The sequence below is a fragment of the Thalassophryne amazonica genome, chromosome 19, assembly GCF_902500255.1.
Source record: "Thalassophryne amazonica chromosome 19, fThaAma1.1, whole genome shotgun sequence".
Classification (NCBI taxonomy): domain Eukaryota; kingdom Metazoa; phylum Chordata; class Actinopteri; order Batrachoidiformes; family Batrachoididae; genus Thalassophryne; species Thalassophryne amazonica.
This window is the reverse complement of record NC_047121.1, coordinates 18,623,613-18,642,689: the sequence shown is the minus strand read 5'-3', so window position 1 is coordinate 18,642,689 and position 19,077 is coordinate 18,623,613. Positions and strand designations below refer to the sequence as shown.

The 19,077-nt window shown below is 40.3% G+C and overlaps 1 protein-coding gene across 2 annotated transcripts in view; it reads right to left on the bottom strand.

Annotated features, from left to right (window-relative positions):
• Positions 1-269: 269 nt before the first annotated feature.
• Positions 270-19,077, bottom strand: part of exoc3l4 (exocyst complex component 3-like 4) — a 64,809-nt gene continuing 46,001 nt past the window's right edge. For both annotated transcript variants that reach the window (XM_034195511.1, XM_034195510.1), the window contains 5 exons: positions 13,635-13,758; positions 13,159-13,281; positions 6,209-6,361; positions 5,819-5,940; positions 270-1,362 (listed from right to left, as the gene is read on the bottom strand). In XM_034195511.1, coding sequence (XP_034051402.1) covers positions 1,155-1,362; positions 5,819-5,940; positions 6,209-6,361; positions 13,159-13,281; positions 13,635-13,758 — 730 coding nt within the window. In that variant the 3' untranslated portion in view covers positions 270-1,154. The remainder of the gene's footprint in view (positions 1,363-5,818; positions 5,941-6,208; positions 6,362-13,158; positions 13,282-13,634; positions 13,759-19,077) is intronic.

Here is a 19,077-nt window from a genome sequence, read left to right as displayed (position 1 = left end):
CCTAAGATAAGATGGGACCTGATTATTCAAAACCTTATAAGTAAGAAGAAGAATTTTAAATTCTATTCTAGAATTAACAGGAAGCCAATGAAGAGAGGCCAATGTGGGTGAAATATGCTCTCTCCTTCTAGTCCCCATCAGTACTCTAGCTGCAGCATTTTGAATTAACTGAAGGCTTTTCAGGGAACTTTTAGGACAACCTGATAATAATGAATTACAATAGTCCAGCCTAGAGGAAATAAATGCATGAATTAGTTTTTCAGCATCACTCTGAGACAAGACTGATATATTGTGAATTCCAGCACCATTAAAACTTTATAAGACATCAGTTTCAACAACAGGTGTATTAAAAGACTAAAAACTACAGTTTAAAAATAAACTATTACACAAACACAGAATTGCAGGACAACAGTTACACCAACATTGTATTAGGCTATATAGCCTGATATGGGTATTCAGTTTGTTCCAGAAAGGGCAAAGAGGGTGCAGGTTTTCTTTGCAGCCAGCATCTCCACCAGGTGATTCCACTGATTAACTGATTCCACCTGCTCAAAGTGATGTTAATCAGTGAAATCACCTGGTGGAGTGGGTGGCTGCAAAGAAAACCTGCACCCTCTTGGCCCTTTCTGGAACAAGTTGAATACCCTGTATTAGGCTATAGCCTATAGAAATCGAGACTATAACAATCCAAGGGGCCGTGGGTAAAATATGACGTGGAATAGGCAAATAACATAGTGCATGTTATTAGATTGTGGGGCCCCGTTCCGGTATCTTTGGCAATTAACATAGCCCATGTTATATGATTGAGGGGCCCTAATAAGGCATGTCACATAACTTAGCGACAGTTATTTGACTTCATTCGCCCATTAACATAAAAGAGTAGATAACATAGTTGTGCATAGACCTGGGTTCTGTGGCCCCCCCTGAGCCCTTCGGCTCTCAGGGCTGGACCCAGTAGGCCTGTTCAGTAATCCACCTTTGTGTTTGTGTACAATCACTGTATGTTACTGTTGTATGTTTCTTTTTTTGGGGGGGGTTGTAGGGAAAAAAGGAAGTGAACAGTTAACGCAAGTAGCTAACATAATGAAATGGTGTGAACCCCCTTAGAGAAAGCGTCATTCTTCTGGTCACTGACTCGTCAGCTGGTTGCTACACTAGAAGCCGAGGCAGGACAAAGGTAGCTTGGAGAGGCAGTTTGTGTTCACATTGGCCTGCATGTCACCAAATAAAACTCGACTTCTGTCGCTGCCGTCACTGTTGCTTTGGCTCTTCTTCAGCTCTGTCAGTTTCCGGAGGATCAGCTGGTGCTCGCGGCCCCTCGTTACTCCTCTGAAGAACAGAACAGCAGCCAGATGCTTCCGGCTATTGGTGAACAAAAGGAAAACATTTGAGATCCATTTAAAACTAGAGCACCACACGAAGAGCACAAACATCCACAACACTAGTTTTCAATTCCACAAAATTTTACCTTGGAAAAAAATTTCAAGGTCAAAGTCCAGTTAGAAGAAGCTTTTCTTAAGCTAAATTAGATGTGTGCAAATGTCAGGAGTACAGTGAGTCCAGTAAGTATTTGATCCACAGTCAATTTTGCAAGTTTTCCCACCTATAAAGAATGGAGAAGTCTGTGTTTTTTTTTTTATCATAAGTACACTTCAACTGCGAGAGACAGAATAAAAAAAACAATTCAGAAAAATCACATTGTGGGATTTCTACATTGTATGAAGAGCAGAATCAGTCTGCTGGAAATAACTGCACCTAAGGCATTAATTTACCAGCAGTAAATCAATAGAGAAGTAGAAAGAGAAGTCGAAAGAATTACTAAGGCAGTCGCCAACAGCTAATCCTGTGCTTCACTAACAGACCCAGAATTTAGATGTAGTGAGGCTGAGTCCTGTTCTGCTACTAATACTATCAATTAAAAGGAGAGGAACCATAATTCCATACTATACTACATAGATGTGCTAGTTATACAAGAAGGAGAATAGATGTGTCTTTAGTCTGAATTTGAATGTCTCTACATAATCTGGCCATTTTATCTCTGCAGGAAGATCATTCCACAAGACAGGTGCATGATAAGAGAAGGCTCTGTGGCATGCTAATGTTTTTTTAACCTTACAGACACAAAGTAGTCATGCGTCCTGAGAATGTAGAGCACGGGCCGGTATGTAGGATGTAATTAGGTCAGCTAGGTATGGTGGTGCTTGTCCATGAATAATTTTATAATTTAGTAACAGAACCTTAAAATCAGACCTCACAAAGACAGGAAGCCAATGAAGGGAGACCAAAATCAGTGTAAGGTGGTTGAACTTTGTGTTTCTTATCACAATTCTGGCGGCAGCATTTTTAGCCAGTTGGAGATCCCTAGTGCTGGACTTACCTTTGAGGTAAGCCAGAGAATAGGACATTGCAGTGATCCAGTCTAGAGGAGACCAGTGCATGGATCAGAGTCTTTGCATCAGCAATAGACAAGATGGGATGAATCCTCACTATGTTATGAAGGTGGAAAACAGTCCTAGTGATTTCTGTAATGTGCAGGTCAAAGGACAACGTGGGATCAGAAATCATCCCAAGGTTCCTCACTTTGTAAGTGCGATGTATGTTCTGGTTCAAAGTTGTGATTTAATGCTTTAGTGCTATTTTGAGTTTGAATACAAAGGAGTTGTTTTTTGTGATGGTTCACCCTCAGTAACCTAGACCTACATTTTAGTGATCACCCTGCTCATGGATTCTACAACCCCAATTCCAATGAAGTTGGGACGTTGTGTAAAATGTAAATAAAAACAGAATACGATGATCTGCAAATCCTCTTCAACCTATATTCAATTGAATACACCACAAAGACAAGATATTTAATGTTGAAACTGATAGACTTTATTGTTTTGTGCAAATATTTGCACAAAACACGCACATTGAAGTTTGTGATGACATTGCCACACATCTCAAGAGGGATTCTCCAAATTTCTTTTTCATTTTCAGGAATTGATACTCCTGAAAATGAAAAAGAAATCTTTGTTATTTTGGAAATTGTATGAATTAAAAAAGTCTTAACATTTTATTAGCCCACCCTGTAGGTTGAAGAGGATCTGAAAATCATTGTATTCTGTTTTTATTTACATTTAACACAACGTCCCAACTTCATTGGAATCTGGGTTGTATTAGTCAAGTTAAACATTTATTTTCTTTTCATTTGTAGGGTTGTTATTCACTTAAGTACAGTTCTGAGAAAGTTGCTTCACCTCTGACCTATCCAGGTATGTTAGTTACGTGTGCTGCAGGTTATATTTGTATGTGTTCTCTGTGTTTACAAAATTTTTTCTCAATTTGCAAGTTTTTTTTAATGCAACTATCTGCTGTTGAGCTGTTTTTGTATTTGGAAGTATTTTCTGCTGTTGCCAGTGTTGTCTTAATTTGGAAGTCCTCTGGCCTGTTGGCCCCATGTGCAATAAACAATGATTTTTTTAGATTACTGTGTCGTGGTTGTATGTTTTCTGGTGACTGGAGCTTCCTGTTAACAAATATCCCAAGCAGAGATTTATTTAAACAATAGAAGCAGCCAAAACCCTTTGACTGGTCAATGAACTCCGTTCTGGTCTATAAATAAGTTACCAAAATGTACTTTTGGTGGCTTGGTTGCTTGCTCCAAAAGTTAATTTAAAATATAGTAACTTCATTGTTCTCTGAAGTAAAAGGTGTAGCCACACCAGCTGTTGCAGCAACCATCCCCTGCCCCCACTGCTCTAGACTTTTTTGTGCGAAGATTGGCCTCGTCAGCCACCTACGCACTCTCCAGCCTCATCCTCTTTCTTTATGATCAGATGGTCTTCGTCGTACTAACGGACAAAAAACACAACACTCTTTCTCAATGACAGAGAGAGAGAGAGAGAAAGAGAGAGAGAGAGAGAGAGAGAGAGTGTGATGTATGATACTGCATTCGGGACCCTTGGAAACATGGAAAGACCCAACATGAACATCCCTACTTCTGGAAAAAGTGCATTCATGAGATACATGTGAATCAACTAATTAGTCTATCACAGTAGAGTTAGGTTAACATTATCTTTTTGGCTAAATTAAAACACCAAAGACATTTTTGCTGATGTGTGGTGCTGCAAACTTAAATAATTGTACACAGAATGTGAATATATTAGTATGGTAGTAATGACTTGTTCAATTTTTTTTAAAGATGTATTTTCAACATTAGTAACATTGTTGTTTAACTGGTTGCAACCCCAGCTGCTTTGAATCTGATGTCCACCCAGATAGCATCGGTTGCTCAATTTCCTCACGAGTTTCCAAGCGAAAATTTCGGCCCGACAGAACATTCAAGACAGTTTTCCCCAAGCTAGACGTTGGAATCTCTGACCTTATGAGGGTTTTGAATGCAGCATTAATTCTGACGGTGTTTTTAAACTTCATGAAATGGAAATTGTTTTTTTTTACCAGATGAATATCCTTAAAACGGTGTGCTGTCATAAGATTTTGTTACTCAGAGGTTTTCCTTCACTTTTCATAACATATCGTCATTTCAAGTATGACCAGATCTTGATATTGTTCAAGACTTTTTTGATGCAACAACCTGTTGTTGAATTGATACATTTTTTTATTTGTAAGTGGTTTCTGTATTTGCTCGCATTGTCTTCATTTGCTACCATATTTTGCAATACTTAATATCATGTTAAAAGACATCTGGTTATGTTTGTTAGCTTACTGAAAATGTTTGTGAGCAATCTGGTTCCTTCAAGAGCGCATAATCAGAGGAATGTCAGCAGTGGTATGCACTCAGAGATGTGCACTCAGAGGTATGCACTCAGATGTGTGCACTCAAAGATGTGCACTCAGAGATGTGCACTCAGTGGTATGCACTCAGAGATGTGCACTCAAAGGTATGCAGTCAGAGGTGTGCACTCAGCAGTGGTGGGCACAGCTAACCAAAAAGTTAACTTCGATAACCGCTCCAACCAACCAGTGTCCTTCACTGGTTGGTTGGTTTATTTATTTGTAAAACCAACACACAAGTTACTGTAACGTGTGTGTTGGTTTTCACAAATAAATGTGTATTTGTAAATATGTCATTTTTTCATTTGTAAAAAAAAGGCATTTGCAAAACTGAAAATTCTGATTGTGAAGTGTAATTCACAATGAATAGCAACCAACATTGGTCGCTATTCACACTCCCGTCCAGTAGATGGCAGTGCTCCATGCATTTTGACAGGGAGTTGGATTGCAAGAGACTATTTTTCCCATAATGCCTTTTGGCACGTGTGTCTGTTAATGCTCAAACAAATGACAGAGTTGTCATTAATGTCGATAAACTGTCTGGAATTAGTTTTGTTTATAAATGAAACCATGAGTGAAAATTGCTTTGCTTTTCAAGTCTTCTGCCCACTGTCTGTATTGTTGCATGTGGAAAGTAAATGACACTTTTTTCTCTTGCAACAGCAGCTGGCAACTGGCCCATCACCTTCTGCTGGGGGAGGACTGAGCTCACAGCAGTCTGACTGTTCCAAAACACATGACAGGAACTAACATGTATGATTTTAGGGTTTACAAATGTTTTTGGCCGTTAAGGTTTACTTACTATGCCAGCAAAAAAATTTTTAGTGGAGTGAAAATTAGTGGAACTAAATTTAGCCGAAGGTAATTGGCCCGCTGATGGTTTCCAAAATTAGCTGAAAAACTAATCAGCTCACAAAAAAGTTAGCTTCGCCAATCAGCGGTTACAGGATTAGCAGAACCACTCTAAGTGCCCACCACTGGCACTTAGAGGTGTGCATTCAGAGATGTTCCCTGTAGTGTGACTCTCTAAGGCTGAAGGAGTGACCTGAAGTCGGGGTAATGCTCCACTACAGGCTGCAGGTGGTTCTTTATGTCCCTCTTGTTTTTCTGACCAATGATGTCGCTCAGGTCGTCTCCGACAGGATGGAGCCACTCATGACTTGAATTCTATCAGAAAGAAAAATGTCAATGCAAATGAATTTCTGATATTTTTGCACAAATAATTTCAGTATGGAAGCTATGTGAGTCATGCTGAGATGTTTACGTGTTTTTTATTTTTATTTTTTTGTTTCTTCAAACAGGTACCATTTTTGTCTGGCTTTAGGGTTTTAGGGATTACTCAACTCTAGCACTGACAAAGTGTGCTACATCAAATATGTCACGATTCTTTCAGAGATGTTGATGTGCACATCTGTGAAAAAGTGAAGAACATTACCATGTCCTCAAATAGATCCCTGAGTTCCCCCCACTGTCCACGGATCTTGCTCGCTGCCTCCTCGTGTTTCCTGTTCTTGCACGAGTAGTCGTTTTTCATCAGTTGACTGATGTATCCCCTCACCACGTGGTAGTGCAACTGACTCACAAATTCCTGGACACACAAAACCACACCCAGGTTACAATGTGGCAAAGAGTGTAAAAAGGGAAATGAAAGTGTGGTCAGTAAACACTGCGCTGGTCACACGAGTTACAGCCACCAGGCCACAGCCATTTCCACCTATTCACTACTGTGTCCTGCTTGGAATTTATTTCAATGAAGGTCATATTTTTTCAAACAAAGCATCAACTCAGAAACAAAGACTTTCAAATTGCTGATCTGTAATATCCCACAGGGTAATCAAAAAGTAAATATTAGCTTCCTATTGTCAAAGAAGTGACTGTACATCATGATATAGTCAGGAAAAGCATAGTCCAGTGCAAAAATCTTCAGGTATGATGAAAAAAACAATCATAAGCCAAGCCAATAAGATGGGATCAAATACATAGACTATATGCTCCCCCACAATACGCCAATGAAAGCTGGTTAAATGCCCACCCTAAATTAAACAATTTGTTTTTATTAATGTTGATTAAAAACACACTCTAAAATAAATTAATTTTGTAATCCCAACACACCGTAAAAAGCAAAAATTTTCGTACACTGAAAAAAGAATGTTTGAACCAACTTAAAAAAGTGCTTCAATTTGTAAAAACCTGAATGAATTAAGCTTTTGAACTTAAGTTTGAAAGTTAAATCAACTCTAACTTACAAACTTAAATTCAACCAACTTAATTCATTCAGGTTTTTACAAATTGTAACACTTTTACAAATTGTAACACTTTTTTAAGTTGGTTCAAACATTCTCTTTTTTCACTGTAGTTTTCACACTGTTTTTCATGTGGGTACAGTATATCTCTGATGAAAAATATCAATGTCCACACTTTTGGGGGTGTTCCTAAATTTATAACGTGCAGCTGATGAAAATACGTTAACAAATGTCACATTAAGTAAGATACTAGATAATTTTTAAATGGGTTTACTCAGTGATGTGTCCCTTTAAAGTGCTCACAACACACACACACCATCTGGCCTTGGGATTTTTCATAGCATGAGAAGAACTTGGCTCGTAGAACTTGCAGCAGCAGAGGAACATAAAATCAGGACTGGAACAGCACTGGGAGTGTTCAAAATGAAGACACACTGGGATTTTTTTATGCGGTGCATCCAGAAAGTATTCACAGTGCTGCACTTTTCCCACATTTGTTTTTTTATGTAACAGCCTTATTCCATAATGGATAAAATTCATTTTATTCCCCAAAATTCTATACACAATACCCAATAATGACAAAGTGAAAAAAGTTTTTTTTTAGATTTTTGCAAATTTATTAAAAATAAAAAACCTAAGAAATCACATGCTCGTGAACCAATCTGGGATAAGCAGTTCAAGACGAGTGAGTGAGAAATCACATGTACATAAGAATTCACAGTCTTTGCTATAAGGCTCAAAATTAAGCTCAGGTGCATCCTGTTTCCACTAATCATCCTTGAGATGTTTCTACAGCTTAATTGGAGTCCACCTGGAGTAAATTCAGTTGATTGGACATGATTTGGAAAGACACACACCTGTCTACATATAAGGTCTCAGTTGACAGTGCATGTCAGAGCACAAATCAAGCATGAAGTCAAAGGAATTGTCTGTAGACCTCTGAGACAGGATTGTCTCAAGGCACAAATCTGGGGAAGGATACAGAAGCATTTCTGCTGTTTTGAAAGACCCAGTGAGCACAGTGGACTCCATCATCCATAAATTTAAGACGTTCAGATCCACCAGGACTTTTCTTAGAGCTGCTCACCTGTCTAAACTGAGCGATCGGGGGAGAAGGGCCTTAGTCAGCGAGGTGACCAAGAACCCGATGGTCACTCTGTCAGAGCTGCATTACTCTGTGGAAACAGGAGAACCTTCAAGAAGAACAACCATCTCTGCACCAATCCACCAATCAGGCCTGTATGGTAGAGTGGCCAGACGGAAGTCCTTAGTAAAAGGCACATGGCAGCCCATCTGAAGTTTGCCAAAAAAGCACCTGAAGGACTCTCAGACCATGAAAAACAAAATTCTCTGGTCTGATGAGACAAAGATTGAACTCTTTGCTGTGAATGCCAGGTGTCATGTTTGGAGGAAACCAGGCACCATCCATACAGTGAAGCATGGTGGTGGCAGCATCATACTGTGGGGATGTTTTTCAGTGGCAGGAACTGGGGGACTAGTCAAGATTGAGGGAATGAATGCAGCAATGTACAGAGACATCCTGGATGAAAAGCTGCTCCAGAGTGCTCTTGACCTCAGACTGGGGCGACGGTTCATTTTTCAGGAGGAAAATTACCCTGAGCACACAGCCAAGATATCAAAGGAGTGGTATCAGGACAACTCTGTGAATGTCCTTGAGTGAACCAGCCAGAGCCCAGACCTGAATCTGATTGAACATCTCTGGAGAGATCTGAAAATGGCTGTGCACCGACGCTCCCCATCCAACCTGATGGAGCTTGAGAGGTGCTGCACACAGGAGGTCCCCCACCCTGTGGAAGACCTCCTGTGTGGTCCCAGTTCCCAAAACACCGCACGCCAAGGAACCGGCCCACTACAGACCAGTTGCCCTGACCTCCCACCTCACGAAGACCATGGAACGGCTTGTCCTGTCTCACCTCCGCACCGTGGTGAGCGACACCCGGGACCCACTGCAGTTCTCCTACAGGCCCAACATCGGGGTAGATGACAGTAGGTAGACCAACAGACGCTGTCATCTACCTACTGCAACGAGTGCTCACCCACCTGGAGACCGGCGGGAGCACTGTGAGAGTCATGTTCTTTGATTTCTCCAGCGCTTTCAACACTATCAGACTGGCACTGCTGCGGGGGAAGTTGGAGGACGCAGGTGTGGATGGACACCTCGCTGCCTGGACCATCGACTACCTCACTGACCGCCCGCAGTACGTGCGGCTGCGCGGCTGTCAGTCTGAGGTGGTAAGGTGCAGCACCGGGGCCCCCTAGGGCACCGTCCTCTCGCCTTTCCTCTTCACCCTTTACAGCTCAGACTTCACCTACAACACAGACAGCTGCCACCTCCAGAAGTTCTCTGATGACTCCATCATTGTGGGTCGTGTGTCTGAGGGGAACGAGCTGGAGTACCGGTCAGTCATCACAGACTTTGTGGACTGGTGTGAGCGCAACCACTTGTGTCTCAAAACCAGTAAGACGAAGGAGATGGTGATCGACTTCAGGAGGAAACCACCACCTCACCCACCGGTGAACATCCAGGGGGAGGACATAAAGACTGTGGACAGTCTCAAATACCTGGGTGTTCACCTCAACAGCAAACTGGACTGGACTCACAACACAGACGCCCTGTACAAAAAAGGTCAGACTTGCCTCCACCTCCTGAGGAGACTGAGATCATTTGGAGTGAGCAGGCCTCTGCTTAAGACCTTATATGACTCTGTTGTAGCCTCTGCTCTCCTCTATGCTGTCGTCTGTTGGGCCCCGGGCAACACAGAGTGGGAGAGAAAGAGACTGAACAAGCTGGTCAGGCAGTCCAGCTCTGTCCTGGGCTGTCCTCTGAAGTCTCTGGAGGAGGTGGCTGATAGGAGGGTGTTAAACAAGCTCAAATCCATCATATATATATATATATATATATATATATATATATATATATATATATATATATATATATATATTCTCAACAAAAATATAAACGCAACACTTTTGGTTTTGCTCCCATTTTGTATGAGATGAACTCAAAGATCTAAAACTTTTTCCACATACACAATATCACCATTTCCCTCAAATATTGTTCACAAACCAGTCTAAATCTGTGATAGTGAGCACTTCTCCTTTGCTGAGATAATCCATCCCACCTCACAGGTGTGCCATATCAAGATGCTGATTAGACACCATGATTAGTGCACAGGTGTGCCTTAGACTGTCCACAATAAAAGGCCACTCTGAAAGGTGCAGTTTTATCACACAGCACAATGCCACAGATGTCGCAAGATTTGAGGGAGCGTGCAATTGGCATGCTGACAGCAGGAATGTCAACCAGAGCTGTGGCTCGTGTATTGAATGTTCATTTCTCTACCATAAGCTGTCTCCAAAGGCGTTTCAGAGAATTTGGCAGTACATCCAACCAGCCTCACAACCGCAGATCACGTGTAACCACACCAGCCCAGGACCTCCACATCCAGCATGTTCACCTCCAAGATCGTCTGAGACCAGCCACTCGGACAGCTGCTGGAACAATCAGTTTGCATAACCAAAGAATTTCTGCACAAACTGTCAGAAACCGTCTCAGGGAAGCTCATCTGCATGCTCGTCGTCCTCACTGGGGTCTCGACCTGACTCCAGTTCGTCGTCGTAACCGACTTGAGTGGGCAAATGTTCACATTCGCTGGCGTTTGGCACGTTGGAGAGGTGTTCTCTTCATGGATGAATCCCGGTTCACACTGTCCAGGGCAGATGGCAGACAGCGTGTGTGGCGTGACTGTGGAAATTTACATGTTCTCTTCAGGCAGTCATCTTTATAAATCTCATTGGAATGGCACCAAACAAAAGTTCCAGCATCATCACCTTGCCCAATGCAGATTTGAGATTCATCACTGAATATGACTTTCATCCAGTCATCCACAGTCCACGATTGCTTTTTGTTTAGCTTTTCTGTATGTAAATCCCATTTCCTTTAAATCAAATCAAATCAATTTTATTTATATAGCGCCAAATCACAACAAACAGTTGCCCCAAGCTGATTTAGGCGGTTTCTTACAGTTCAGTCACAGACGTTGACTCCAGTTTCCTCCCATTCGTTCCTCATTTGTTTTGTTGTGCATTCCCAATTTTTGAGACATATTGCTTTAAGTTTTCTGTATTGACGCTTTGATGTCTTCCTTGGTCTACCAGTATGTTTGCCTTTAACAACCATGTTGTTTGTATTTGGTCCAGAGTTTAGACACAGCTGACTGTGAACAACCAACATCTTTTGCAACATTGCGTGATGATTTACCCTCATTTAAGAGTTTGATAATCCTCTCCTTTGTTTCAGTTGACATCTCTCATGTTGGAGCCATGATTCATGTCAGTCCATTTGGTGCAGCAGCTCTCCAAGCTGTGATCACTCCTTTTTAGATGCAGACTAACGAGCAGATCTGATTTGATGCAGGTGTTAGTTTTGGGGATGAAAATTTACAGGGTGATTCCATAATTTTTTTCTCAGAATTGAGTGATTTCATATTTTTTTCCCTCTGCTTGGTCTAAAAAAGTAACCGTTATTGACTGCCACAAATTTTTTTTTTATTGATTTCTTATAGTGTTTCTTAAAGCCAGAAAGTTGCCATTTGAAATGACTTTAGTTTTGTGTCATGTCTGTGATCTGCTTTTTTTCTACAAAATTAAACAACTGAATGAACATCCTCCGAGGCCGGTGATTTCATAATTTTTGCCAGGGGTTGTATTGATGGCATTTTGAATGCACAGAGATACTGTGACGAGATCCTGAGGCCCACTGTTGTGCCATACATCCAAGAACATCACCTCATGTTGCAGCAGGATAATGCACGGCCCCATGTTGCAAGGATCTGTACACAATTCTTGGAAGCTGAAAATGTCCCAGTTCTTGCATGGCCGGTATACTCACCGGACATGTCACCCATTGAGCATGTTTGGGATGCTCTGGACCGGTGTATACGACAGCGTGTACCAGTTCCTGCCAATATCCAGCAACTTCGCACAGCCATTGAAGAGGAGTGGACCAACATTCCACAGGCCACAATTGACAACCTGATCAACTCTATGCGAAGGAGATGTGTTGCACTGCATGAGGCAAATGGTGGTCACACCAGATACTGACTGGTATCCCCCCCCCCCCCAATAAAAGAAAACTGCACCTTTCAGAGTGGCCTTTTATTGTGGACAGTCTAAGGCACACCTGTGCACTAATCATGGTGTCTAATAAGCATCTTGATATGGCACACCTGTGAGGTGGGATGGATTATCTCAGCAAAGGAGAAGTGCTCACTATCACAGATTTAGACTGGTTTGTGAACAATATTTGAGGGAAATGGTGATATTGTGTATGTGGAAAAAGTTTTAGATCTTTGAGTTCATCTCATACAAAATGGGAGCAAAACCAAAAGTGTTGCATTTATATTTTTGTTGAGTGTATATATATGTATGTACGTGGGTGTGTATGTATATGTGTATATGTGTGTATGTATGTATGTGTGTGTGTGTATATATATATATATATATATATATATATATGCACGTATGTGTGTGCGTGTGTGTGTGTATATATATATATATATATATATATATATATATACATACATATTCTATTTCTACCTCATTTCTTATGTCTTGTACTGTTACAAGTATTATTATCATTGCTTATCTTGCACACGCTGTTTGATGAACATTTTCCTCTACTTGCACCCACCTTGTGTGTTTTCGTAAGAGCTGACGTAACATGAGAATTTCTCCTCTGTGAGATCAATAAAGTTTATCTTATCTTAAAACTGACCAAACATAAATATGCCAAGCTTGTGGCATCATATTCAAGAAGACTTGAGGCTGTAATTGCTGCCAAAGTTGCATCAACAAACAATTGAGCAAAGGGTGTGAATACATGTGATTTTTTTTTTAGTTTTTTTATTTGTACTAAATTTGCTTTAGTACTGCATAAATTTGCAGGACCAAATTTTTCATGTTGTCATTATGGGGTCTTGTGAGTAGAACTTTGCGGGAAAAAAATTAATTTACTCCATTTTGGAATAAGGCTGTAACATAACAATATGCGTCAAAAGTGAAGCGCTGTGAATACTTTCCAGATGAACTGTAAGTTAAATCCTTGTGTGTGGCTGCTCACCTGTACGTGAGGAGGCTTCATTAGAGCGCAGTCCTCTGACAGGCGCTTTGTCCGGCTGTGAAGCTGCTGGAAGTCACTGTTATTTGTGAGCCACGTTCTAGTCATCATTCTCCTCAGATACGGCTGAGATAAAGCACACAACAGTTTTAAAAAACCACCTCCTCACCCTGTAAGCCCAGATACCCCAAAGGAGGAATCTCATTTCTGCCGCTTGTATCTCTAACTTTGTTCTTTCAGTCATTACCCAAAGTCCATGACCAAATGTCAGGATAGGAACTAAAATCTACATAGTTTTAAACTTAGGAAACAGATATGACCTTGACCTGAATTTAAAAACACTATATATATATATATATATATATATATATATATATATATATATATATATATATATAAAAACAAATCCAACATTTTTTTAAACAATCTGTTATACTAAATTTACATTTTTACAGTTTTTAACCACATGATGGTGGTACCTTGACATCCTCTTTGAAGTGCTCCTTCAGGCAATGGCAGAGGTCATTGATTAGTTGCTTCACCTCTCTGCTGAACTCTTCCACCTGGTGTGGACAGCTGTCCCTGTACCCTTCCATGTGGTTCCTGTAGGAGAGAAAACACACATCACCTGTGCAGAGCAGGTAGCTCAGGGGTGGAGGAGTAAAGGTGGGTATTTGGTCAAGACACATTATCTGCATTGTCTCAGTCCACCCAGCTGTAAATGGATAATGAATCTTGCCTTGGAAAATCTAAGAGTGGGTAAAGTGGAAAATCTTCCTCCTGGCATCCCATCCAGGGAGAATCAGAGAATCTCACCCTACTCATGCTTTAGGAATCCACCAATAAGCATCGGTATCAGCGGGCTTTGGGGCCTGTATATTGCTTACTTCTTCTTCTCATATCAGATCAAACTCTGTTTGTGTTTAACTTTGAATTCTTTGGTTGTCTCTGTTTATCAGTAAAGTTTTCTGCATTTGCATCCTTGTTTCCTGTGTTTCTGTTAAAATGTTAATGTCTCTGCCCCTGACCAACGCAGTGTCTCTACATCTGGAGTTGGTCTCTGGGCGTGAGACTGTGGCTGCCCGCTTCTCCTAGTGGTTGGATTGTGTCTAACTGTAATTAGGATGGGTTAAACGTAGAGGAAAAATTTTGTTGTATGTATGTACAATGACATGAAGTTTCTTTTTCATCCCACTGAATATTTTCCTAAGGATAACCATAAATGTACTGTTTTGACCTTTCAGGTCAGGTCTGGGACCATGCAGCCATGCAGTAGTGTCATGCTTTGTTGCATGGGCCACACTCCAGAACCACCTTGGGTGAACCAGTCCATCCCCATCTGTTAAAAGTAGTGATCTCTCTGCTGCAGGCAGGAGAACCATGGGTGTCCACTTGGGATCCTCAACACCAGAGGTCTCAAACTGATTCCAGAAAGAACCAAGAGGGTGCAGGTCCTGCAACACTGAGCACCTGCATGCTGGATCAAGCACAGAGAAATGACCAAAAATGTCATAGTCTATTCTAGTCATATGTCTATTGTCCGTTCATTTACGCCCCCTGTTGTGGGTCCGTGTCATTACACTTTCCCAACAATAGCTGACATTCCACCACAAAGCAAGTCTCCGTTAGTTTGACACTTTTCAGCAATACCCCAGGATCATCTGAAGAGACCCAGTACCAAAGACATCTAGTCACTGCCTGGGCCACTGATTACCATCTCAGTCTCACAACCATACAGTCAGACAGGAAGCAGGACCCTTCATTCTCCTGCAAACATATCTGCAAAGACCTCTGTACAGTGACCTCATTACTCCATAGGCTCTTCCCAGGCAATTTTCGATTTCAAAGGCAGAGGACTTGGAGACGTGAATGTCACTGTGGAGATGAGGGAATGTCTCTACAAGTTCAGCACTTTCACTGCATGCAGATACATTGAAAGCCTGGATCTTAGTCTTGACCCAGGACAATCTGATTCATCTCTGACCTTCTCCAATGTTGCAATAAGATTAGCCACAGATTTCACAAAGATCACATAATTTTTAATGATGTCAAGGCCAGTAAACTTCTCCATACCAGCAGTGAGCAGCATAGGAGCCAAAACACGTCCCTGACAAAACTTGGATATTCCAAAATGACTCCTCACTGTATTTCATTAACAAACCAACAAAATCATCCCTTTAAACCAAACGGAATATCAAGAATCACAGCCAAATGTCTATAGATTAATATAGTTTAGGTGATGTTGACATAATGCTGAATGTAAATGTTTTGGTACATAGTGACTAATTTGACACTAATCTCTACAACTGGTCCAAAAATCTGGGCACTGTAGGGGGTCGTGCACTTTAGGAACATTTTACCTTTTTCATGCTGTATTTCTAGCACTGAATATATGTTTGTACTTACGATTCATGTCTGTCCCAGTGAGTGTCAAAGGACAGTTTGTAATTCTGAGCTATTGAATGAAACCAAGTGCACATTACGCTAAAAAAAACCCTCTCACATACTGATAAATTTCATGTAATTCAGTATGACTATTTATTCTATTTATTAAAATTGGTGAGGTTACTAATCTGTTGCATAAATACAAACTATACATACTTGCTATTTCAGAAAATCATCTGGATTCTTCTTTTGATGACACTGAGCTATATATTGATGGCTACAATATTTACAGAAACGATAGAAATAGATTTGGTGGTGGAGTTGCTTTTTATATTCAAGATCACTTACCAACAAAAATCAAAAAAGATATGACGAAATTTAATACTGAAGTGTTATGGCTGCAAGTTTATTTACCTCACTGTAAGCCGATTTTGCTGGGTTGCTGTTACTGACCACCAAATGTTAATTGAGAATATTTAGATACAATTTGTGAAATGTTGGACACCCATACTGCTGTGGGTCAGGATACGTACTTTATGGGCGATTTCAACATTTACTGGTTCTCTAAAAACTGCCATTTAAAAAAGAAGTTGTTTACTGTCACTACTACATGTGGATTTACTCAGGTCATTAATAAATCTACAAGAATACATGTTAAGAATGACGGTGACAGAATATCAACATGTATTCATCACATTTTTACCAATTCTCTGGAGCGGTGTAGTAAACCAATTTCTGTTCCTGTTGGCTGTAGCGATCATAACCTGATCACAACTGTAATAGCCACGATGGTAGGTGGACCTGGACCCACAGTAATATTCAAGAGGTCATATAGAATGTTTCATAATGAGAAATTTGTTGATGATGTGAAAGCTATTCACTGGTCTGAGGGGTTATCTATCCACAATCTGGAAATCGCAGTTGCAAGATTTAATAGCTTATTCCTGCCTTTAGTGGAAATTCATGCTCCTTTGAGGAAGTTCACTGTCAGGAACATCGTCACACCTTGGTTGGATGATGAAATTAAAGACTATTAAAATAAGAGATCAGATGAAAAAGACGACAATTTTAACAGGAAATAAATCTGACTGGGATCTTTATCGCAAAATGAAGAACTCTGTTACTAAACCTAATAAAAAGAAAAAGAAAATGTTTTTTGAGGATCGAGTTCAGAAACCAGGAACTGACAGCAAAAATATATGGAATGTTTTAAATCAGTTGACTGGTAAGAAAAATAGAATCAATCTGTCCTTTCTTGAGGTAGATAATAAGTTTATAACAAAGCCTGTAGATATTGCTAATTATATTAATGATTATTTTATAAGCAAACAAGACAAATTAATACAAAATATGCCTTATCTGAGTAATATTAAATTCTGTCTATTGATAAGAAATAAAATTATGAATACTAAAAATACCAGGTTTAAATTTGAAGAAGTAAGTATACAGTGGGGGAAATAAGTATTTGATCCACTGCCAATTTTGCAGGTTTTCCCACCTACAAAGAATGGAGAGGTCTATAATGTTTATTGTGGGTTCACTTAAACGGTGAGAGACAGAATCTAAAAAAAAAAAAAAAAAAAAAAAAATCCAGAAAATCACATTGTGTGATTTTTAAATAATTAATTTCCATTTTATTGCATGAAATAAGTATTTGAACACCTACCAACCAGCAAGAATTCTGGCTCTCACAGACCTGTTAATTTTTCTTTAAGAAGCCCTCTTATTCTACACTCTTTACCTGTATTAATTGCACCTGTTTGAACTTGTTACCTGTATAAAATACACCTGTTCACACACTCAATCACACTCCAACCTGTCCACCATAGCCAAGACCAAAGAGCTGTCTAAGGACACCAGGGACAAAACTGTAGACCTGCACAAGGCTGGGATGGACTACAGGACAACAGGCAAGCAGCTTGGTAGAAGACAACAACTGTATGATTATTTATTAGAAAGTGGAAGAAACACAAGATGACTGTCAATCACCCTCGGTCTGGGATTCCATGCAAGATCTCACTTTGCAGGGTAAGGATGATTCTGAGAAAGCTCAGAACTACACAGGAGGACCTGGTCAATGACCTGAAGAGAGCTGGGACCACAGTCACAAAGATTACATTAGTAACACATGATGCTGTCATGGTTTAAAATCCTGCAGGGCAGCAAGGTCCCCCTGCTCAAGCCAGCACATGTCCAGGCCTGTTTGAAGTTCACCAGTGACCATCTGGATGATCAAGAGGAGGCATGGGAGAATGTCATGTGGTCAGATGAGACCAAAATAGAGCTTTTTGGAATCAACTCCACTTACCATGTTTAGAGGATGAGAACAACCCCAAGAAAACCGTCCCAGCCGTGAAGCATGGGGGTGGAAACATCATACTCTGGGGGTGCTCTTCTGCCAGCCCAGTCTCATGGTTTTTTTTTTCATGCACCTATCATGAAATGAGTACATTTTTTTATGACGGGGTGTAGTAGTATGTGGAGTGCCACAAGGGAGTTGCCTTGGTCCACTATTATTTACAATTTTCACAAATGATTTACTATATTTTTTTGATAAACCTAGTATAGTGATGTATGCAGATGATTCAACCACTTATACATCAACACGTTCACACAATGATTTAGAAGCTACTTAAATATGGAACTGCACAAGGTAGTTGACTGGGTAACCTCCAATAAACAGTAAAGACTAACCACATGATTACTGGCTCCAGTCGAGTTATTATGAAAAACCCTGTATTAAACATTAAAATTAATAATATGAGAATAAATCAAGTACATGAGACTAAGCTGCTGGGTGTAATGATAGACTCAAAATTATCATGGAAAATACATATAAATAATATTTTTGTAAAAATGGGCAGGGGTATATCGATTATGAGAAGACATGCAAGGTTTTTAAATGGTACAACTTTGAATTATGCTATTAAAGCATTATTATTTTTTATTTCTCTTCAATTTCTTTTTTTACAGAGTGTAATGGGCCCCAACCCTGGGGTCTACAGTTACATCCTAATCATTAATCATTATTGGCATTGTATCCGAGGGCTCTCTTCAAGATGGTAACTGTTCCTTTAACTGCGGATATCTGCACCTCATGGGCACTTGGGTGACCAGGGATTGCCTCAAGATATTTCTTCAGGTTCTTCTTCATAAGCCCTGTTGCTCCCACCACGACTGGTATGATATCAATTTCTTTCAATGACCACGTTATTCGTAGATCATTTTTAAGGTCTTGGTATTTCGTAATTTTCTCCCTTTCAGCTCTATTCAGGCCATAGTCATTGGGGACTGTCACATCAATAATTTTTGCTGTCTTCTCTTGCTTGTTCCAAATGACAATATCAGGTTTTACTGCACCTCTTTCGATATGTCTTCCTGCTGGGATCTCTTTGTCATAAAAGACAGTCACTTTTCCATTGGATGAGACTGGTGCTGGCTCATACTCCCAAACGTGTCCCTCCAGTTCCTTGCATACTTTCCAATGTAAATACTTACAGATCTTGTTATGCCGGCTTGTGTAATGTCCGTCTGTGA